This window comes from Mustela nigripes, chromosome 6 (assembly GCF_022355385.1).
Source record: "Mustela nigripes isolate SB6536 chromosome 6, MUSNIG.SB6536, whole genome shotgun sequence".
Lineage (NCBI taxonomy): Eukaryota > Metazoa > Chordata > Mammalia > Carnivora > Mustelidae > Mustela > Mustela nigripes.
The window spans coordinates 125613553-125637240 of record NC_081562.1 but is presented as its reverse complement, the minus strand read 5'-3'; the positions used below and the strand labels follow the sequence as shown (position 1 = coordinate 125637240).

Genomic DNA, 23688 nt, shown 5'->3' with positions numbered 1-23688 from the left:
TTTCAAGGGAAGCTGGTTGTAGCAGAGGGAGTTTAAATACTGGGATCAGCACTTTCCCTGGATTGGACTTGAATTTTTTTATTAATATTATGCTTGGGCCCCAGGAAGATGCATTCATCCAGGCTGACTTAACGGCCCTAAATGACTAGTTAACCATACATACTAATCACATAAATATGGCTTATGGAATGATACAAAAAGGTTTATGAAATCACTTTTAAACCATCTTTTCAACAGTAATTATACCAGTCCTGTAATACCTTAAGCCAAGGAATATTGGCAAGCATTGGCTGAAATGTCTTTAATATTCTGATGGTTATCGTACAGAATTGCCACTGCAACAAAATGACAGGGTCGTATTTAATTTCTCGTCTTCCGCTGCGTTTCTCTTTTCTCCTTTTCGCATTAAAACATACTTCATAACATTTCATCATGGGAGAAGGCTGCATAAGTTTCCAGTCGCTGTAATTTAGTTAAACCATAAAATTGTTTCCAGATTACCAACCATGAAATGGAAAGACAATCTTATTTATGAATTTATAAATCAGATAATCTCCCTCAAATGAATCCTGAAACCAGAAACACTTTGATGATTAAATAGGAGGGGAAAAAGTTTTCTCATTACCATGTGTCAAAAGAATTGTATTTTTGTAAAGCAGTTTTGGTCGAGGCAGTGGAACACGTGGGTACGATCACATGGGTTGGTCACGTGCACGCCACGCTGTTTCCTGGACAATGGGAGAGAGTTGTCTCCTGACCTTGGCCGTCAGGCTCAAGTATTCTCTATTCTCAGGGCTCTGACAGATCATGTCTCCTTCCTGGTGGCCCCACCAGTGACATAGCCTAGAGGAGGCCATGCAGAGAGCTTTGACAGCCGTCCTCAGAGAGAGAAAGGGAGAACCAAATGTGTATGTATAGAGCCGAGAATAGAGCTTTGCTCCAGAGCATCCAAAACTTCTATCCCAGGCAGTTGGGGGATGATGTCAACATAATGTCTGATGAGGAAGGAAGAGTGGAGTGAGATTTGGGTATTGTCTTTCTCTGCATCCTAAAACCACCATGCAGGGAAGCCCAGTGAGCAGCTGAGTACCCACTGAGCCAAGGAAAAAGCCAATAAAGGCATGTACGAAGCCCTTCAGATGCCTGTGTGGAGAGGACCCATGGGGATGAATCAGTTGAAGAGCAGTGTTCTGACTCTGAATGATTCGGGCGCTTTGCTTGGATTTGATGCTGCTGCCCTCCCTTGTTAAACGGGGTAGTGAAAGCTGGTGACCAGAGAGTGATCAGAAAGGGCCCTGTTCGGGGTTGCGCGTAGAGCCAGTGTTGGAATCCCTTCCACCATTTCCTCTTGTCAGATTCTCACTTAATGCTTTATAGTCGTAGACATAGCTGGTTCTCACCATCGCTGTCGCCTGTCTGGTTAGGTTATCACCGTGCCTTCCTATCCCACGCTCCAGCTTCACAGGCTCCTTTAAGCCATTTCCTAACCAAGGCTGCCTAGACTCTAAAAATGAGGTGTCACTCAAGGAAGGAAGGCGGGGTGGCCGGGAGGGATCTTCTGCACGTGCCTAGGATTGAGTAAGAGCCATGAACTAGTACCATCTCAAGGAGCTCTGAGTGCCCCTCTACTCGAGGTCATGAGCTTGACTCCAGCATTACTGTGGGAAGAATGGGGGCCCGGGATGACTTTCTTCTGCTGCTCGGCAGATCTCCTGGACATCATTCATTTCCCAAGAGCCCATTTGTCTAAGTCTTTTTCTCCCACTCAGCAGGCAGCATGACCAACCACCACTTTCCTTGGCCACTTGGGTTTGATAAACTTGGGATTGCCATTAGAGGTTCACTAACCTGATTTCTTGATTAGAATTTCTTACTGAGTTCTCTGTTTGCGACATGCACTGTCTAATGGCAGAGAGGAGGCCAAAAACACAGGTAAGACTCAAAACGCTATGCCACTCAGTTCAGCCTTCACTACTCTGCCTGGAAGCAACTGGAAAGTCACTCCAGGAACTTCCACTCTATTTGCAATTTTTTCTCTCTACCATAGTTTCTTGCAGTAGAACAAAGAGATCATACTATTTAGCACGTCGGCTGGATACTTTTCCTTACTGTGTTCACAACCAGTGACTATTCAGATTGCGTGACTTCCATCCGAGAAACTCGGGATTGTGTCAGAACCATCCATTTTAACCTAAAGAAAACACATGCGACTGTGAAGTCAAAGTCATAATTGTGCAGTTAAGCTCAGTGTTTCATATGGCGCTACGGGTTGTACTCCCAAGACAAAAAGCAAGGCCAGAGGTTTTTATACAGACAGAATTACCTTTGCGAAGTTGGAGATACAGATACGTCATCTCTCGATTAGTCCAGCTCAACCAGCTGTTTGTTCTCTAGCACAAGAACAGGCCGCCATGTTTTTTTCCATGCAATACCAGATAAAGAAGTCAGCTTGTGCTTAAAAGCTACAATGTCTGAATATGCTGTTTGTAGTACGGGAATCCCCAGGGCTAACACTACCGGGGGCCTGTGGGGTGAGGAACCGTGGTGGAGAGCGGGGTCACGTCTTTGTCTCGAGCCATCCCCCGCTGGGACACCTGCTGAGGGTATACGTTGGCGGACAAGGTACCCCCACTACTCAGACTGTTCTCCGCTGTCTCCCTTGTCTTGTTTGAAACTACCACGTAAGTGTCATTGCGTTTCACTGGCAGTGACAGCCATTGCTGCCCACCATGCCCACTCTGTCGTGGTGGTGTTTTTATCATGTGCTGGAAATAACAGTCATCGTTCTGCGAAACTGCCATTGGCCAGGGCTCGGAGAGGGGAGCCTGTGTGAAAGGCCAGACGGACGGTGCCGTGACCTCAAAGAGCCCCAAACAGAGGGAGGCAGTGTCTGTGCACGGTTCCTCATGGGGGGATTTTTCACTTGTGTCTTCGGATGGTCAAGTTGTCAGGGATATTTGTCTTCCTGCTGGATCCTGTGAAAGCCCCCAGATTAAGGTTCCTATGACATTAGACTCGGCAGCCCCTTCCCCCAAGTCAGACAGTAATTCCAGTCCTGTTTTTCCTTCGGAGACATCCATTTGTGTCGCTCTTGGGCTGTACAATTTGTACTCCACACTCAGCCAGCGTCTCCATCATTGACACCAAAACCTCGGTGACAGCCTTCCAGCCCATGAGGACAGCTTGCAAGTCTGTGCCACCGGGCCCCAGCTAGCCTAGGACATGGCCGGTGTCAGCGATCAATTTGCAACAGCAGGGCCGAAATTCACAAAAACACGGCGGACAGAGTCCTTTCAGAAGGAAGCACTTTTCTGTTTTCCAGGAGGCCTGGGCTAGCTCCTCTGTCTGGTGTTGTGTTTTTTTGTTGTTGTTGTGGTTTTTTTTTTTTTTTTTTTTTTTCCAGTGAGCTCAGTGGGTTAATATTAAACTCTGATCATTGAATCTTGAACCCAGCAAGGATTTGTAGGCTGTTCACATCCCCGGGGCCAGGATGCGATGAACTTTGGCAGCCTCCTGGGTGGTCCATTTTATAACCCTCCGCGGATCATTCACCTAGACAAACCAGTCTGAAAGTCAATAATAGCTTTAACCAACGATTCTCTTGTTTTACAGAGAGAGGATGCAAGCCATGGAGAAACAGATTGCCAGTTTAACTGGCCTTGTTCAGTCGGCGCTTTTTAAAGGGCCCATTACAAGTAATAGCAAAGATGCGTCTAGGTAAAAAGAAGAAAGCAAACCAATGAAAAATAATTCGATCTGTTTCTCTTTAATCATTATGATAATCCATTCATTCAAATCCGTTTTCCTTGTAATCATCTCAAGGCTGAAAATATTCCCATCTCTATGAATCATGGTGTGTTTGTTTGTTTTCCTTCTGGTAATTCTTGGTCGAAGGTAACACTTTGGCCCAAGAAGGGTAAATGGGCTTCCCAGTGCATGTGGCTTCACGGACCACGGCGCCCGTGCCCGCGAGCGCCATCCACTCGTCTCCACGTCCGCCTCATCTGAAAGTCATGAGTGCTGCTCGGCTGCATTCCACCCGCAGTGGCAAGTCCACACCTGGGAAGCCTCTTCCATTCTGGCCGGTGGTGATGCTGACGCTCAAATACCCTCATTGCTTGATACCATCACGAGCTGCTGCTAATCGCTTAGAATAGTGAATGGAAGGGGCCAAAAAAAAAAAAAAAAAGAATTTTGGAAACTGTGTAGCTGACTCTCTTTTTCTTTTATTCAGTGAGAAAATGATGAAAACCACAGCCAATAAGAGCCACACGGAGAGCGCAGGTAAGTGTTTTTCCGAGCCTCGGTGGGCTGCCTTGGATTCGCTTTGGCTGGTTTCGGAGCATTTAACATTTCTCTACGTCGCATAATTGGTTGGATTTCAGAGGCTTTCTGGATAACGCCCCCCCCCCCAACCCCAACCACCACCAACACCCCCTTCCCAGCTTAATGCTGAAATTCCAGAGTAGTCACTAATTAATTCGGGGGGAGGGCGTGGCCTGAGCCCTTTGGTCCTCTCCATTCTGTTTTTCTTTGTCCATTCACTCTTCTTTCATTTATTCAACTATATGGTCCCGCATCCGACAAATAGGTGTGCCTGGCACTGGGCAAGGACAGTGGGCATCCTTGAGACAGGGCTGCCCGCCTAGAATTCCTAAGCCTATGGGGAAAACAGATCCAGAACCAGGAATTACGAGTGGTAAGACGGAGTGCAGGGTGAATATTTAACCGACAGATCTGGCCTCGACTGAGACCTTGCCCGGAGGAAGTGACAGAGGCTGAGGCCCCAAGGATGAATGGGGACCACTTAGGTGAGTGAGAGGGGACAGTAAGAGTGGACGCAGGAGGCAGGGAGGCATGTGTAAATGCTGGGGAAAGGAATTTAGATGTTATTCTAAGTGCAAAGGGAAGCCGTTGGAATGTTCCACAGGGAGGAAGGAGCTCAGCCCAGCTAAAGAATGGGAATGCACTGGAAGGGAGCCCGTGGTCAAGGTGGAAGGTGTGCTCCGACCAGGGCCAGTTTTGTAAATGCCAGCATTCCCCCCCCTAGAAGACCCAGTTATGTTCCCAGTGGAGTTCACCAATATCCACGTTTATTTGATGTCCACTTTATGTGGCCGGCTCAAGGCAGGCCTCCTCTCAAGAAAATGAGATCTTCTCTTGCGTTGGATTAGAAATAGAAATTATTACCAGGGACATGTTCAGCTACTGAATGACACAGGAAGCATGTGGCCAGTTGGGTGAAACCCCTAATTTTGGGGAAGCCGCAGCATGTTACACAGCATAGTAGAACGGACAGATCTCGGGGCTGCCCCTGAGACCTCTGGTCGATCTGGTTCCTCCCTGGCTAAGTACAGACAGTTCAGCTGTGAAGCCGGCCGGGCTGGACGTCCAGTGTTTCCAGGCCTCATGGGATTTGTCGGTTTACTTAGAAATCAATCGGTGACCTTGGCCGCAGCCAGAGAATTATTTTGCGGAAATTGCTAAACTTGGCTTCAGACCAGTTGCCAGTTTGTTTGGAAGATGTCTGTTGGTTCATTTATTTTCTCATCTATTGTGAATGTAAGGGGGCGGTGGGCGCGGAGAGGAATCTATTGAACTCGAAGAAGCAGAGTAATAAGGTGGTTAGCCGGGGCTGAAAGTTGGGGGAAATGGAGAGGAGTTGGTCAAAAGTGTCAGCTTCCAGTTAGAAGATGCACAAGTTCTGGGGCATCTAATATGAGCACAGCGTTGTGATTATAGAGAACACTTCTCAGCTATATACTCGGAAGTTGCCAAGAGAGTAGATCTTAAACGTTCTCACCACAGAAAGGAAGCGGCAATTACGGGACATATGATGGGCGTGTAGTGATCATACTGTAATATGTAAGTGTATCATCAAATCAACACATAGTACATCTTAAAGTTACACAGTGTTCTGTGTCAATTACACGTCCATGAAGCTGGCGAGAACAAAGGGGGCCTGGTGAACTCATGAACGCCACAGCCTTCCGGGCCCCTGGATTCTATTCTAGGAACACTGAGTACCCAGTGCTGTTGTTCTAATCGAGATGCACACACTCTTTTACATTCTCCTTTTCCTTCCTTTCACTTTGGGTGACATCATCCTCATAATCGCAGGAAATGTTTCGGGGGTGTCTCCTACGTGCCGGGCACTGTTCTGGGTTGTGTTTCATGCCGGAACTCATTAGGTCCTGATGCCTCTCCCCTAGATGGGTACAGTTGTTACTCCCACGCTCCAGATGAGAGCACTAAACGCATGTCCTCACACGACACGTACTCACGTGGTGGTCTCCCCTGCCCCCACCTGTCATTTTACCTCATTCTTCTGTGTTAAGTTGCCCCAGTCTCTCTAAAGCTATGTAGGTCGTTTTCACTGCTTTGTTGCAAAAGATTTTATGATGGTTTTGGAGCAAAGGGAAAGGAGCAGGTGTGATATCCCCAGGAAGCATTTCCCAAAGTGGAATCAGTAGGTCCAGAGGGATGAACTTGAGCAGCGTGGGCACCGTGCTGCCAGTTTTCTCCTCCACAAGGGCTGAGTCGGTTGGTGATGCCGCCGGCAACTGCACATGCATTGCCGCGTCCCCGTGTCCCTCCTGAGTTTGGTCCCTCTCATTCTCATAGGTCACGGCTAGACGTGGTGCACGGGGCTTTCGTTGTCATAGCAGCCTTGTACAGTGCGCAGAATGTTTGAATTCTTCTGGAATCCTAGGAAGTAAGCTACAAGACCGAAAGTATTATCCCCCTCCCACAGTCAGGTCCACGGAAGAGACATCAAGGAGCTCTTTGGGCCAAGGGTGGATCAAAAAGGGAAAACCAGATTTCTGGTTACTCAAGGAATATTGGGTTTACGGTGGATCTAAGAGAACCAAAGAAGCCTCCCATTTCAAAGACATACCACGGGTCTTTTATTGTACATTCTGTCATTTTATACACATTATCCTGTAAGGAAGATACGAGCCACACCGCTAGGGGGCGTCACGGTCAGTCCCGCCGGTTCCCAAGCCCGTGTTCTTTCCGTCATGACAGGATACATGAAGCTCGCATCAAATTTGCGTTAATAAGATTCATCTGACAGTATACTTGACCTCTGGCAGATCTGGGAGGAGGTGGGGGAAGGGCGACATGCATAGAAAGGAGTGAGGTTGTGTGGACTAGTGTGTGCACGCCGGGAGCAGAATATGCGTGCCTCCTGTGTGGGTGTGGAGAGCACATCCCGGTCCTGTGCATCGCCTCTGAAGGGGAGCTCGTTTCACACTCTGGGTTCCCACCCACCGAATTCAGCTCCATCTTTTAGATTTCGGGGCCCCTGCCTCTTGACCTCAGCCCGTTGCTGTGAGTCTCGGCTTTTCTATTGCCTGACACTCCCAGGTGAGGCGGGGAAGCTGGCAGGGTCTCCTCTTGCCCACTCTGCTCAGAGAAATAGTAATCACAGTTCCCTGCATTGGCCTGGTTCACCAGGATGAGCAGTTCACATGCTTTAGTTCCACGGTCTTCCCCATAGCCCACTGACCCACTTGACAGATAAGGAAACTGAGAAAGAGGTCGTGTTACCTACCTGAGGTCATACAGCTCGGATGTTGGATACTGAGAATAATTTCCAAGATTCCCATTTAAATAATTGAGTGGATAATAGTGCCACTGGCCAAAATCAGGCCTCTGGAGACAAAGAGGGTTGGGGAAGAGGAAGAGAAATCATGACTTTGACCTGCTCGTAGAGGAGCCCTGGATCAATGTCAAGGTCTTGGTGTGTGCATGCGAAGAGACCTGGAGGCTGGAGACAAAGATGTGGGAGACATTTGTCGGTGGTCCTAGTAGACGTGACCTCCCTGGGAAATGTGTCCGGTCAGAGGAGAAGCTTCCCAAGGGAGCACACCAGGATTTAAACAACTGGCTGAGGAAGAAATGAGGAAAGACAGTGTCCGAGACGGAGTGGCAGAGAGGTAAAAAGAAAGGAGACAGGAGAGTTTAAAACTGACTGAGAAAGAAGGGAGTGAGGCAAAGCCCGATGTTGCCCATTGTCGCATTGCCCCACATCTGTGGGACTGACACCTGACCACTGGCCGTCTTACAGGGAGCCACCAAGTGGGTGATGGAGATAGAAACCAGATGTAGTAAATTAGATGGTAAAGAAATTAGACAGATGAGTGTGGATTTCGTAGAGAAATTTGGGGACAGACGATGCTTTTGAGAACCAGTGATTGGCATTCAGCTCTACCAGATGGTGCGTGCCCTGTCGCTCTCACCGTGTTAAGAAGAGGGGACAGAGAAGGCATGTGTGTCTTCTTTTGGCTGAAGAAGAGCAGAGAAATTCTTAACCCCAAGTCGGGGGTGATTAATGAGCCCTGTGTCCTTTTCGTTGGAGAAATACCTCGATGGTACCATTTGTGGTACACCTGATGCCGTATGCTGTCCGTGTGCGTGTGTGTGTGTGTGTGTGTGTGTTGGTGGCACATCCGCGTGTGTCTCTGCCTGTGGGCACAGAGCCTGCTCCAGTGGCCTGGCTGATTCTAAAAGGAAAACGTCCAGTGTGTTGTGATCAGCCTCGGAATCCTTGATCTCGAAGGTGCTTGTTCATTGGGACATGCTGAGTTACTGGATGTCCTCGTACCAGAGACCTTCCCAGTTGGAGAATATGCTCTGGGACCACTGCAGAGATCGCAAGTCTTCCTCTTCCGGGGGGTGATTTCAGATATGCGGGACAGCAGTCCCGCATTGGTCAGAGTCATGGTCAGGATGGTAGGAGTGGCCAATCAGCTTGTACAAGTAACAAACAGCTCTTTGTCTGCCCTGCTGGGGTCCCTTCGGAAATCCTTCTAATGCTTTGCGTTCTGTTCTCCTGACTGCCCCAAGGGGGCTGAGAGAGGGCTGGTCTTCGGAGGGTGAGGAATTTGGTGGACCATCAGCGCCCATGGACATTGCTGGGAGCCGCAAGAGGACAGCTGTGAGCGCTCCCTGGCCCACGGGCGTGTCAGCCACCCCACCCCCCCGCAGCAATTCCCTTGAGGCTAGGCTGTGTGCGCTGGGGAAGGACTTCCCTGCGTGCTGAGCCCAGATGGAGAGAGAGGCCACTGTGTGCAGCCACTTCAGAGTGTGCAAAGCAGCAACAGGGTTTGGTCCCGGAAGGGCTGCCTGCCCTATTGCAGACTATCCTTTACAGAAAAGAGAACTAACCAGAAGAGGGTGTGTGCGGGTGCTCACACCCGTGTGTGTGCGTGTGTGTGTGTGTGTGTGTGTGTGTGATATAAATTCGGTCTACTCTGGATGCTTCTTCCAGAGAACTCCATTGTCTTGTGAAGACAGTGGTACCTCCTTTTGATTCCTGTACCTTGCTGATCCTGTAAATCCTACTCGAGATCCTTGGGGAGGCATTTTCTGAATCAGACTCGGTCAAATCAGGCCCTTCCCAGATGGACTTAGGAAATCCATGAGGCTTGTTTAAGTTGGCCCCAAGAAGCACAAGTTTACGGCAGCTCAAGAAGTATTGAGGAGGATTTTCTTCCTGCTGCCTTTTTTGTTTGCTCTCCTAGAGAATTTTTGAACCAAGCCTGATTGTCTCAGTAAACGAGATGTGAGCAGAAGTCCTGCTTCTTTTGGTCTGAAAACCCACAGGGATTCACAAGAAGACCCTCTTCTTATTACTTTCCCCTTGGTGACTGGGCTGAATCTGCCCAGCACTAAGTGTCTGTTGTCCAGATAATACATCCGACCATGAGAGCACCCAGTATTAGGTCCCAGACTTTTAAAAAAAACTGTATTTTCTATTATAAAAATGTATTTTCTATTATAAAATTACAGATATTCACCATGCAGATTTAATGATACAAAAAGTAGAAATATAAACATATATAAAACTCAGGGCACTTGGGTGGCTCAGGCAGTTGGGCAACCAACTCTTGATCTCAGCTCAGGTCTTGTTCTAACGGTTATGAGTTCAAGCCTTGTAAGGGGCTCCATGTCTGGTGTGGAGCCTACCAAAAAAATAATAAGTAAATGTGTGTGTGTGTGTGTGTGTGTGTGTGTGTGTGTACACACATATATATTATATATATATGTAAGTAAATATGTATTTTTGAATTAAATAGATTTTTTATATATCATGGAATACTAGCAGCTAGAAAGAATGTTAATACTTTGTTATAGATACATCTAATCTTTTCTCTGTGCAAACTTGTATAGAGGAAGGAAGGAAAGAAGGGGAAAGGGTAGGGAACAGAAAGGAAAGGAAAAATTTAGCTTCCTTAATGTGGCATCAGTTCTGTGTTCTGCCTTCTACAACATGACATTTACAGACTGCATAGTATAACCTTGCATGAATGTGCCATCATTTAAACCCAATTCTTTTTTTGTTTTTCCCCTGCCATTTAGAGGACCGACATAATTAAAATTTTTTTCATACTGAAGGAGTTACTGGTGATCTGTTTTGGGATGAGACTCAGAGCTCCCACTTTCTGGGACCCTGAAGTTCTTGGCTCTTCTTTTCTCCTAGGAATGCTGCATGTTTCCGGAGGCAAGACTGTGGGCGCCCTGGAGTCCTCGGGGGTGTCCAGCCAGCCCTTGCCTGCCAGCCCCTCGGCTCTGCACATGAGCCTGCTCGACATGAGGCGGAGTGTGGCCGAACTCAGGCTCCAGCTCCAGCAGATGCGACAGCTCCAGGTACCCGCCCAGTTCCGCGTGGAGGGCGTCCTATGGCTTAGCTCCCCAGAGTCTGCATACTCCTCCCAACATTCCCAGCCCCTTAGCCCCTTCGCCAGGCTCTCTCCACCCTGTGTTCCTAAGGGCAAACTGAAGACCTAAAGAGGAGCCCCATCGAGGCATGGTTTCCTCTCTCACACACACAAAATCGGTCTAGATCCTTCCACCGCAGCTCGAGTCAGTCTGTTACCACTTCTGGAAGCGAGGTGAAAAACCATTAAACATTTGGTTTTTTGGAGGACAGCTAGAAAAAAAGGAGCCCATGGAGCATCTAATAGCCAGTTAAAACTTCCTGCTTGCAAGTGTTTTGGCTCCTTGGTCCTCCTCAGGGAGCATGCGCGAAGGTGGGACAGGCACCTGCGCTGTTTTTGCAAAGAACTATGATGTACTTAGAAGTATGACTTTAGAATAGATGATGAATTCATAAGGAAAAGAAGCCGTCGTGGAAGACTGGTTGAGAATCACATCTGCATTTTATCTCCTTACCTTTTTCCATTTATTTGGTAACATACAAACAGTGCGGGAATCTAAAGGGAGGGAAAATGACCCTCTGTGTCACCAGTCTGGGGGAATCCGTCCCATCGGTCTGATGAAGCAGAGAAATGTTTTGTGGGGTTCTGAGTAGAAGGAACTGGGGCTATGCATTTCTTTATGAGATTGCTTTCCGAGACCTTTCTGGATGCTTCCTATGTCAGCCTCATGGCCCCTGCCTTTGGGGCAGGTTGGTCATTGAGGATGTGGTGCCGGCTTGGGCTCCATGTGGGGATCTTCCCGATTTCAGGAAGCTCATCTTCTAAACAGCGTGGTGTCCTCAGAGCTGGTCAGGGAGGGGTGGTAGCAGGGAAGAGCTTCCTATCACAGCTTCGCTTCCCCTTCTGCTTGCTCATGGTTGATCTCCACGATTCTCACCACCTAGTTAAAGCTAAGATGGTGATTTCGCAACCCGACAGCACTAGAGCCTAGGGTTTTTCTGGAAACCAAGGTTTTATCTGAAATTTTAGTATTCATTCTAAAAAATGTTGTTGGAAAGTATTAAAAACCAATGATTTAGTACCCTGCAAATGTGCTGGCCAGAATGGGTCTGCTGCGTCCCAGGTCCTTCCTTGGGATTTTTTTTTTTGGAGGGTAAGCCCCTTCTCACGTGGCTACTGCCCATTAGTGCCACCTGCTGGCCATTTGGAAATTATCTCTCCTCCCTGGACCCTCACAAGAATTCCTAAATCTTGTGTGTGCTTTCCAAAGCAAGCAGGTGTTGGCATGGTGGGGTTGGGGGGGTGGGGAGTAGGTAGAATTGCTTCAGTCTAAGTACCAGGCTTCCTCTGAAGTGTGGCTCATTCAATATGGAGGGTGACGTGTGTGCCTGTAGCATCACCCTGGCCTTGTTTGGTTTTCCAGCCGGTGAGGGGTGGGGGGTTTCCCACAGCCCGCCTCTCCGGGTGAACCTTGAACTGTGGTAGCTCGGTTTCAGAACTATCCGTCCTCAAGCAATGTGGTTCTTCGGTCAAGGTCTGGGAATGCTATCTTAACCACACAGGTTCCTTTATTGCCCCGAGATTGCTCGGCCTCTCTGGCAAGGGGTGGGGGTGGGGTATTAACAACAAAGCAAATACTCTCTTGAGCTTTGACATGTGTGCAGTTCTAAAGAGCAGAGACATAGGGGAGGCTTAAACATTTTGTTGCCCAGCCGATGGTGGTTGTTTCTACCTCAGTCTTTGTATTTTGTTCTTTGAAATTTGTCCCCATCAGCCTTCCTTCCTGTCTTTTCAATCAGGGGAGTCTGTCTGGTTAAGACAAAACCAGTTTAGAATAATTAAGCCATCTCAGCACCGATTCTCCTTCGGCGTATGTGTTATACACTGAAAAGGAAGTGCAACCCCAACGTGATTATAAGTCCAAGAATGGAACTATCATTAGAAATATACGGAACTCCGTGGAGGAGTCTCCAAAGAACAAAAATTGAATTAGAAATTCAAATGTTCTTTGAACTGTGTTATAAAATAGGGAAACTGAATGAAATCTTTTGTGCTTGGCAGCCGGCTCTAGTAATTAGATAATTAAATCACTGGAAAATCCTAGACTGTAGAGCGTATCCTATTTGAGCATTTTATTTTCAGAATTGATGGATTATTCTCAGGTATAGAAATTTGATGAGGACACAGTGGGATGGGTAGTTTAAATTGGGCAAAAAGAATGTCAAGGGAGGCACGAGGGGCCTAAGCAGAAGATGAAGAAGACCACTAAAACTCTTCTTTGTGTAATTCCCTCCTATCCGATTTCACATGAATTATTTGTCTAAGACAGTGGTTCAATCCTGGCTACCTATTAGAACACTTGAGACCTTTAACAAAAATATCGGTACCTGGGCACCCCTGCTAGAGTCTGACTACACTGCTGTGAACCAGAGGTCAGGCACTGGTGATTCTAGAATGTTCTGGGGTAAGAACTCTTGCCTGTGGGTATTATAAACCCTCAGTCCTTTGAGATGCCTCTTAGAAATATTGAGATCTCAGCTATCACAAGGGTGAAGCAGAAGCAGATGGGGTAGCCACCACCCTGTAAGTGTGGAAGACACATTTGATGACATCAAAACCCTGACTTCAAAAGATGCACCCCATTCCCAGTGGCAAATAGAATGTGTTCTCTACTTAGTTATAATAGCTACAAGAGCTATATGGAACTTCCGTGTTGTCATGTTCCATGCTGAGGTAAAAGTTGGGTCGGCACTTAGCAGGCAACAATGGACAGGCGAGAGGTAAAGGTCTTATACCTAACAATTGTATGCTTCAAAAGATGATTTTCTTTTCTTTTCTTTTCTTTCTTTCTTTCTTCCTTTCTTTCTTTTCAGCATAACAGTATTCATTATTTTTGCACCACACCCAGTGCTCCATGCAATCCATGCCCTTTATCATACCCACCACCTGGTACCCCAACCTCCCACCCCCCGCCCCTTCAAAACCCTCAGATTGTTTTTCAGAGTCCATAGTCTCTCATGATTCACCTCCCTTTCCAATTTCCCCCAACTCCCTTCTCCTCTCTAACTCCCTATGTCAAAAGATGATTTTCTTTATCTATTACCTTTTCTGGTGTGATTTGGAAAAAGTTTTCTCTTCCCTTCCTAACTGATGAGACCATCTTTCTTTTTTTTTTTCCCAAAGTGCCACAGTACCTGGATTTTCCCAAAGTAATCTCATACCCACCAAAGTGATTGCTGTTCTGTCCCTCTCTGTGGGCTGAGGGGAGATATAAGCTTCTAGAAAATGTGATACAAATTCTGTGAGGGCCAGATGAAACTTGGCCTAAAGAGAGAATGGGTATATCCTGCTTCTCTAATTCCCAGAGGTTCCCCCCCACCCCTGGCTCCTATTTCCTTATTCTGCCTCCTGATAAATTTTTTTAAAAGTGGGAGTTATTCTGAACTTAGCATTCTATTTTTAAGACTACTGAGAATTTACTATGTTTTCCTAAGAGAGGAAGGAGGTAAAATACCAACACAAAAAAAGAAACATAGCAGTACACGAAGACCTTGTATCTGAAATGATATAATTCAATACAGTTATCTTAAGGTGTCTTTTTAAATAAAATAGTACCTCATGGAAATGTGCCAGAATCTCATTTAACTTCTGACATCCAAAAAAAATGGTTATGCGACTGTGTCCCTGAGAAAAGCACACCAGAATTTGGCCTGTGCTGAGCAAATCTGTTTTTTTCCAACTGGTCAGAAATAATTAATGGAACTAGTTCAGTGTCATACAGTTTACCAAGCCCTAGATAGACTCTCACACAGAGGCTGTCTAAGATGGGGAGTCATCTCCCAGATAGCAAGTGGTTGTGACCAGCATCTTATACATTGTTCCCTACAGTCTGGAGAATTTAAAGGGGTAGTTAGGAGTCATTCTGGGGTCTGGCTATCATTAGGAAACCTCCGATTTATAATACAAGTACTTTTCAGTGTCACTGCTGAACAGAAAATCAGTCCCATTATATTGCACTGTTGGTTAGACTGATAGTCTTAGGTTTTACCGAAGAAGTCAGGATTTAATATGTGAGGTACATACCTATTTTGAGGTGCATAGAACTAGTTTTAGGCAGTTTTCTAGTCTCTGGATGTTGATGGGGAAAGTTATTTGGTTTAATTAAATATTTAATGGCCAAGAACATTATTTCTGAGTATTTTTATAAAAATGTCAAAGCCTAGCATTTATAATAAATTCATGTTTGCAGAATGAGGGGGTAACTGTAACAGTACTTACCTTCCCACTGTGGACAACTAGAAAACTAAAAAATAAGTATATATATATATGTATTAAACAACTATTTCCAGGCATTGGATGACAGACAACACAGGACTGTAATCCTTGGGAGAACAGAAGCAAAGGAAGTGAATGAAACCTACACTTGACTCAGCTTTCTGCCTGGGGGCGTTTTCAGATCATGTTGTAGAAAGAGATGACTGAGCAGAGCACTGACAGCCTAATTGAGAAGACAAGATCAAACTTTACTGAGCTGAAACAGCTAGAATTTGTAGAATAGAATACCAAATAAGAGGAAGCTCTACAAAGAAAAGACTATATAAACCTGGGGTCTGTTGTTGAATAATAAGCCAAATCTGTATAGTGAGAAAGATCACCAAGCCAGGCAAAAGTATAATGGGAGGCTTTAAGCTAAAAAAAAATACCCAAAGGTCACATGGAGCTAGGAGATGTTCATACTTTTACAAGCGAGAGTCAAGAGGCTTCACTGGTCACTGGGGCATTCAGTAAAGATCAGAGAAGAACGATGTTCCTGTCTTGGGACTAAACTAGTCCCTGAGTAAAGAATGTCCTAGATTCACCCTAACAGAGCTTAAAACCAAGCCCCTAAAAACCAAAAATGATCCACAAGTAACTGAGCCATCTGCCAGAGCAACTCCCATTGGTTGAACCATCGGTGCCTGTCCAGCACTCAGTCAAAAATTACTAGACATGTGATCCATAACCTTAAGAAAAATTGGTAAAAACCCAGAACTGCCTGTCCAGCACTCAGTCAAAAATTACTAGACATGTAATCCATAACTTTAAGAAAAATTGGTAAAAACCCAGAACTGCCTGTCCAACACTCAGTCAAAAATTACTAGACATGTGATCCATAACCTTAAGAAAAATTGACTGATTGGAAGCAACCACTAATTGCAGGGATAACCAGAACAGCAGCAGGGGCTTTAAAGCAGCTATAGTAATTATTCTCAAGGATTTAAAGAAAAACATGAACACAATAAGACAAGAAAAAGATATTTTTAAAAATCTGAGTGTAACTTTCAAGAACTGAAAAACAGTATCTGGATGGATTTAATAGACAATATATTACTTTCAAAACAAAATATCAGTTTGAAAACAGCAGTAGCAACTGTTCACACTGAAATATAAAGAAAAGACGAGTAAATGAATCAAATCTTAATAATTTGTGGAACAATAATAAGTGGTCTGAGGAAAAGAGAAACACATTAGAAGAAATAGAGGCTAGAATTTTTCTAAATGTGATGAAAGCTGTAAATCCACAGACTAAAAAACGTTCAACAGACCCCTGGGGTGAAGGGGAGGAATTAATAGAAAATCTTACAGGCAGCGAGAGGGGGAAAGAAAAAGGTACCTTACTTGAATGCCTGGGTAGCTCAGTGGGTTAAAGCCTCTGCCTTCGACTCAGGTCATGATCCCAGGGTGCTGGGATCGAGCACCACATCGGGCTCTCTGCTTGGCAGGGAGCATGCTTCCCCCTGTCTCTCTACCTACTTGTGATCTCTGTCTGTCAAATAAATAAATAAAATCTTAAAAAGAAAAGAAAAAGAAAAGGTACCTTACTTAAAGGGAAATATAAATAAGAATTACCACCCAATTATTCTGAAAGACAAAGTTAAGTCTGGAAATAACGGAATGACATTTTTACAGTATTGAAAAAAAAAAAAAAAAGAAGAAAGAAAGTCCGTCCTTCAGAAAATAGAGGACACTTCCCAACTGGTTTTGTACATCCAGATTATCCTAACAGCAAAACCAGTCAAAGATAATTTAAGAAAAGAAAATATAAACCAATAACCTTCATGAAAATATGCATAATGAATCCTTACCAAAATATTAGCAGTTGAATCCAGCAATATATAAAAAGGATACTGTATTATCCCAGGTATGGGATGACACCTGGTTATTATTCCAGGTTTGCAAGATTGTTTTAATATGAGAAAAGAAAAAAAAGAATCAATGTATTTAACCCCATTAATGGAAAAAAGGAACAAAATCCTGTCATTTCAATAAATACAGAAAAAACATGTGACAAAATTCAGTGTTGATGATAAAAACATTCAACACTGTAGTAGAAGGACACTTCCTTAACCTGATAAAGGATGTCTGAAAAACCTACAGAAAACATCGCTAATGCTAAAACACTACACACATTTCCCGTAAAATCAGAAACAAGAGCAAGGAAGGCTTCTCTCACTTCTATTGAATACTGTACAGAAGAGCCTAGCCAGTGCAATAAGGCTCAAAAAAGAAAGAAAAGGCATCCCCATAGGGAGGTAAAATTGGCTTTACACACAAATGATATGGTTGTGTATATCTGGAATCAAAAAGGCTATGAAAATTGCTACCAGAAATAAGTGAATTAAAGCAGGATAACCAGAAGCAAGTCACTATGCAAACATATGAAAATGTTATTATGTACAGTATAAATCTATGCAGTTGATTTATGCACACAATGGAACACCATGCTGTGTTACCAAAAACGACCTCCTGAAACCCACAATGACACACTGGATCTCGAAACCTGTATACTGAAGGGAAGAGACCACACCCACAAGACTACATATTGTGTCATTTCATGTATATGTCCGTGGAGGAGAAGAGCTCGTCTTTAGGGACAGAAAGTAGATTGGTGGTTTGTTGGGGCCGGGGTTTGGCGGGGGACTGGTTGCAAAGGGTCACAAAGGCGTTTTCTAGGGTGTTAAAAAATGCCGTCTAACTTCTTAATGGTGGTTACATCGGTGCTTATACATTTATCAAAATTCACTGATGTGTGCCCTTAAAATGGGGATGTTTTATTGTTTGTAAAGGATGCTTTAATAGAGGGGTTTTAAGTTAATTGACATGTAGCTATCATTGCTAAGCAAAAGTACATGTAATGATATGAACTGCTGATGACTAATTTATTTGAAGCATTTAGAGAGAGATGCGGACTACATCTTGCCTTCAGCTTGGCATTTCACACAGTGCTGGGGATGCACAGGGGCGTCCTGTGTCCTGGGGACAGTGGCCAGAGCACCAGGCAGGAGGGCCGGGGACTAGAGGAGCATAGAAGGAGAACCTGGGTCCGTGCATATTCCTTCATGATTAATGAGCTCCTCATTGCCTGGGTGCCAGCACTGTGCTATGGAAAATTCCCTCTCTAGTCTCTGCAGCTGGTTCCGGTAAGCCCCTCTTTCTGGAAGGAGGATCGTATAACCCGGAACGCCAGGCAAACCTCCTCTTCAGGTGAAATAATTCAAACGCCGTCTGCCGTGTTACCAGCCCAATAACTCGAGTATGACGTGCGGCTGCGGTCTTCCGCTGTCTGTAGTGTTCTGAGTAATGTCCCGTTGAAACTCCTGTGTACGGCCAGTATGTGTCAGTACCTCCTGTGTGCCAGAAACTGGGCTTGTGGCTGCGAATAAAACAGACATGTCCTTGCCTTGTTAGCAGAGCAACTGGGGGGCTGGAAAAATTACCGGGTTGAATTAAAAATGCTTCAATTCTCACCCTGATTCTGCCCTTAATGACCGAGGGACTCGGAACAAGTCACATGACTTCTCGGCTTCCCTTTTCCCATCTTCCAAATTTCAATTTTAAGAATTTTAAATATTCCAGTAGTAATTTCCAGCCCGATAGCCACTGTTAATACCCCCTTGTTTGGAACTTGTCTATGAGGTTTGGCGGGAGGGTTTGGGACAAAGGGTTGTGTACCGAGATGTGGCATGGTGCTATCATCTCTCCATTCAAGAGTCCTTTTTTCGAATGGGGAGGCTGTTACACTTATCCTTGGTGGCACATCAGAATCATCTGGGAAGCTAAAAGAATTCCCCATGCCTAGGCTGCACAGTAGAACAGTTAAATCAGAATCTTTTGGCGGGGGTTGGTAGGACACAGGTATCAGTCACTTTTCAACACACTTAATCATCTACTTATTTATCCCGTGCATACCTGTGACCCCGCATCCCCCCCCACTTTGAAGGAAATAGGTCTGTGGGATTTGACCCATGGCATTGAATTTAAGCATGTTATTTTGGTACCTGGCAGTGTTGCCGTGTGTATTCAACAACACTGCTGTCAGAGCACGGCCAGGCGTGAGAGCTGAGCCCAAGGCATATCTGAGCCTGGGGGCCAGCCCATATGTCTACCATCAAGGAAGGAATTTCTCCTTTGTTCATCATCATTGGCATTACTGCCTAACTCGTGCATGTATCAATATTTATCGAGTACCTGCTGTGAGCGGCCCTTTGTCCTGGAGTCGCTGCAGAAATGGAGGAAATTGCAGGTGCAAAGTCCCTGCGGCAGAAAGGAGCCTAGCCGGTCAGAAGGCCAGAAAGGACGTTGGTGCGGCTAGAGCAGGGATTGCCAGCTGCCTATAATGGGAGGAGACAGGCAATGTGGGAGAGGGCCGGACTCCCCCGTGCCTCGCCGGCAGAGCTGTCACTGCAGAGAGCAAAGGAGGAACTCACCCTCTGTGCACTGTTTCCATACATGATGACTTTCAGCAATATATTGGCTGTTTTTAAGACCACAGTAAAAACACGTGAATAGCAGAAACAATGAGGGCATAATTATGAGTCATTCAAGAAGGTAACCCAAGAGTGGCTCATTTTTATTTGGTCCCTCCCAGACAAAACTGCAGGCCCCACCCCCGCAGCCAGATTTGTGCCAGACGCTGTGATAAGCACATTATTCCCTCACTGAATCTCCCTTCCCGGCCTCTGAGATAGGAACGAAGATCTCCCCTTCTTATGGATAGACACAGAGAGATTACTAAGTTTCCCCACAGTCACATGGCTACTGAGGGGTAAAACTAGAAACTGAACGCAAGCAGTCTCTTTCCGGTTGGCCCACCGGTACAGAGCTGGGCCTGGAACAGGATGGTGGCTCTGCTTGTTGCCCGTGTTGAAATGTTTTCCTCTGTATTCAGCAAAACTGGACAACACGGAGAAGTGTTGAGTTGAGGGTCTCATAGCATTTGCACACAGTAATGGACAGCCAGCAAAGACCTCACTCTCCAGAGGGGATCCACAGGAGTTGTCCTACCATCCCTGAAACCAGGAAACAGAACAGACCAGTAACAGCTCATTGAAATTTCAGGGAAACTTTAGGGAGAATGTAATAGGTATAACGTAACTACTGTCTTCGAAGCTGACTGAAGAAATGCCCTTGATGGATATGCTATCAGAGAACTCTCCTGCCCCAGAGAAATACTGAATGCAGGACTTAGCAACAGGACTCAAGTATTTGACTAGATTGCTAGGAAGTCAGGTGCAAACCACATGGTATACTCCGTAGGCTCATAAAAGAGAGTGCTCTGGAAACTACATGGCTGTTGTGATATTATGCATGCAAGCAGCCTGCGTAAAATCCAGGAAAAAAAGAGTGAATTGCCAAGAAGCTTAGAACTCATCTGGAATCATCATCATTGCAACCATCAACATCAAGTACTATGTTCCAGGGGTCTGCGATCACGTGATTTTGGGTACATGGACCTGTATAAGCAAGAGGGACACAGATTCTCCTCTAACTGATAACGCTGAAATAGTCCAGAGCCAAGTCTACGTTTGTTGAGTACCTCTTCTAGATCGAGCAGTATTTCCTTCAATGCTCAGACAAGCTCTAGCAAGGGAGGTGAATCCATCCTCCTCATCCTTGAAGACAAGGAAATGGAGACCAAGTGAGGCTAAGTAACACGCCCAGGTCTCATAGTAGTCAGGGCTGGGGGTTTGATCCAAAGTGGAACCACAAAAGACCCCAAATTGCCCAAAGCCACCCTGAGAAAGAACAAACCTAGAGGCATCACACGGCCTGATTTCAACATATATTGGCAAAGCTATAACAATCAACATAGTATGGTATTGTCATAAATACAGACACGCAGGGGCGCTTGGGTGGCTCAGTGGGTTAAAGCCTCTGCCTTCGGCTCAGGTCATGATCCCAGGGTTGTGGGATCGAGCCCCGCATCGGGCTCTCTGCTCAGTGGGGAGCCTGCTTCCCCCTCTCTCTGCCTGTCTCTCACCCTACTTGTGATCTCTGTCAAATAAATAAAATCTTTTAAAAAATAAATCCATAAATACAGACACACAGATCAATGCAACAGAATACAGAGCCCAGAAAAATGGTCCCACATATATGTGGTCAATTAATTTATGATAAAGGAGCCAAGAATAGACAATAAGGAAAGAACAGTTTCTTCAGTTTAACGGTGCTGGGAGGACCGGGACAGCCTCATACAAAAGAATGAGGCCTTACACCAAATGCAAAAATTAACTCTGAAATGGATTTAAGACCTGGTACGTAAGACCTGAAACTATGAGATTCCTAGAAAAAAAACACAGGTGGTAATCTCCTTGACAGAGGTCTTGGCAATGAATTTTTGAAAGTAAGACCAAATGTAGAAGCAACAAAAGAAAAAAAATCCACGGGACTACATCAGAGTAAACAGCTTCTGCACAACAAAGGTGACCATCAACAAAATGAAAAGGCAGCCTCCTGAATGGGACAAAATATTTGCAGATCATGTATTTGATAAGAGGTTAGGAGCCAGAGTATATATAACGCAATACCAAAAAACCCAAACCATCCAGTTTTAAAATTTAAAATTTATAATTTTAAATGTGCAGATCTGAATGTATATTTTTCCTAAGAAGACACATGACCAACAGGTACATGAAAAGATACTCAACTCTGTTCATCATCAGGGAAATGCAAATGAAAACCAAAGTCACCTCACACCTGTCAGAATGGCTAGTATCAAAAAGATAAGGAGTAAAAATTGCTGGCGGGGATATGGAGCAAAAGGAACCCTCATGCACTGTTGGTGGGAATGCAAATTGGGCAGCCACTGTGGAAAACAATATGGAGGTTTCTCAAAAAATAAAAGTAGAATTACCATATAACCCGACAATTCCATTTCTGGGTATTTTAGAGCAAAGACAGTAACTCAGACGTATGCACTCCTGTGTTCACTACTGCACTACTTACAGTAGCCAAAATATGGGAACCAAAGTGTCTGTCAATGGGTGAATGGTCAGTAATACTGACACAATAGTGGGTGGCGACTACACGGACTGTACTGATACTGAGTGTCTAGAGTTGTTGTCACTGTACTGTACACCTGAAACTAATATAACACTGGATGTCAACTTCAATAATAAAAATTTAAAAAATAAAAGTATCAAAAGAAGGTGTATATATACCATGGAATATTATTCAGCCATTAAAAAAAGAATGAATGAAATCTTCCATGTGCCAATATGGATGGACCGTGAGGACATAATGCTCAGTGAAAGGAGTCAGAGAAGGACAAATATCATGCAACCTCTCTTACAGGTGGAATTTAAAAAAAAAAAAAAAGGAAGCCTTTGAGATCTAAAAGACCAAGTCATAAGGGTACTTCCGGCACTGCGATGGGAGGAGCCAGAGCCGGCAGGAAGAAGTATTTTGGTGCAAGGAGTAGCTTGCACCAACGTTACAGATGTTCCCCTAACACCATAAGTACTCTTAGTACCATAAGTACTCCTAAAGGTCCCACTCTTGCAGCTGAAGTCTTGCACTGAGAAAGAGAAAGTGGTGTTTCCCGAGGTCACACGGGTTCACGGAGGGAGGCTGGCCTTGGCCACTGGGTTCTGCGTTATCCCACGCTCAGTTCTATGTTTTAGTTCGGGGCTTGCAAACGATTCCCAGGTGCCTCTATAGATCTGCAAAACCATCCCAAACATTCGCTTGGCTCCAAACCTGGTGTTCTCCGCTGCGCCCTATAAAAACACGTCAATGAGTGTTTATGCCTGTTGCCCACGAGGCACTGACCAGAGTCGAGAAAGGCTCCTGGTTTTTTTGCAGACACAGACACAAATGTCTGATTGGGTCAGTTCGCAGCCGAACCTCAGACAGTGGTTGAAGTAGCAATATTATGTACAATTGTCACTTCCTTCCCTTTCTCGCTGGAAATAAACACTCAGCTGCAGGGCTGTCTCCCCAGACCCACTTCCCAAGACTCTCAGGCAGCCAGAGCCCAGCTGAGGTTGATTTCTTTTGTTTGACAGCTGCAGAACCAGGAACTGCTGAGGGCCATGATGAAGAAGGCCGAGCTGGAAATCAGTGGCAAAGTGATTGAAACCATGAAGAGGCTGGAGGACCCCGTCCAGCGACAACGCGTCCTGGTGGAGCAGGAGAGGCAGAGATACCTACATGAGGAGGAGAGGATCGTCAAGAAGCTGTGGTGAGTGGGGGACACCTGTCGCGTGTCACACTGTGTGACCCGGGGAGGGCCCTGTCCTCGCCGACGACAAAGCCCTTCCTCGGTGGTGCTCTCTCTTTCTCTCTTTATTGAGCATCTACTATGTGCCAGTTAGAGTCCTATCCCTTCCGGGCCTCCGTGGACCCTTAGCGCCATCCAGACCCAGAAAGTTCACCTGCACCCCTCTCTTGAGAAGCCGGAGCACGTGCTCCTTTGTAGGGCTCAGCAGCACAGCAAATGACAGGAAGCAAATGGCAAGACCCGATGATAAAAGGGAAGTCTGCCTTTCATCTCAGTAAATGAAAACGAATAGCCAAGATCGCGGTGTTAAAATCATCTTCCTATTATCCAACGGTAGTTAAAAGCGCAAAAGAATAATTCAGATGTAAAGTATGTGTGATCTAGGAATGAAAGATGCCTCCTGGAAAGTTACCCATCTTCCGTGAGGTTCTTATTGAAAGCATCTATCAAGTCCCACTATTGAAACGAGCAGTTCTTCCC

General features: G+C 45.5%; 1 protein-coding gene across 15 annotated transcripts in view; it reads left to right on the top strand.

The window, feature by feature from the left end:
* KIAA1217 (KIAA1217 ortholog) overlaps positions 1-23688 on the top strand; it is a 463282-nt gene that overhangs the window by 413561 nt on the left and 26033 nt on the right. For 11 of the 15 annotated variants that reach the window (XM_059404172.1, XM_059404173.1, XM_059404166.1 and 8 more), the window contains 4 exons: positions 3613-3717; positions 4235-4284; positions 10490-10656; positions 22994-23169. In XM_059404172.1, the coding sequence (XP_059260155.1) occupies positions 3613-3717; positions 4235-4284; positions 10490-10656; positions 22994-23169 (498 nt within the window). The remainder of the gene's footprint in view (positions 1-3612; positions 3718-4234; positions 4285-10489; positions 10657-22993; positions 23170-23688) is intronic. The other 4 variants (XM_059404168.1, XM_059404176.1, XM_059404167.1 and 1 more) reach the window with 1 other exon arrangement.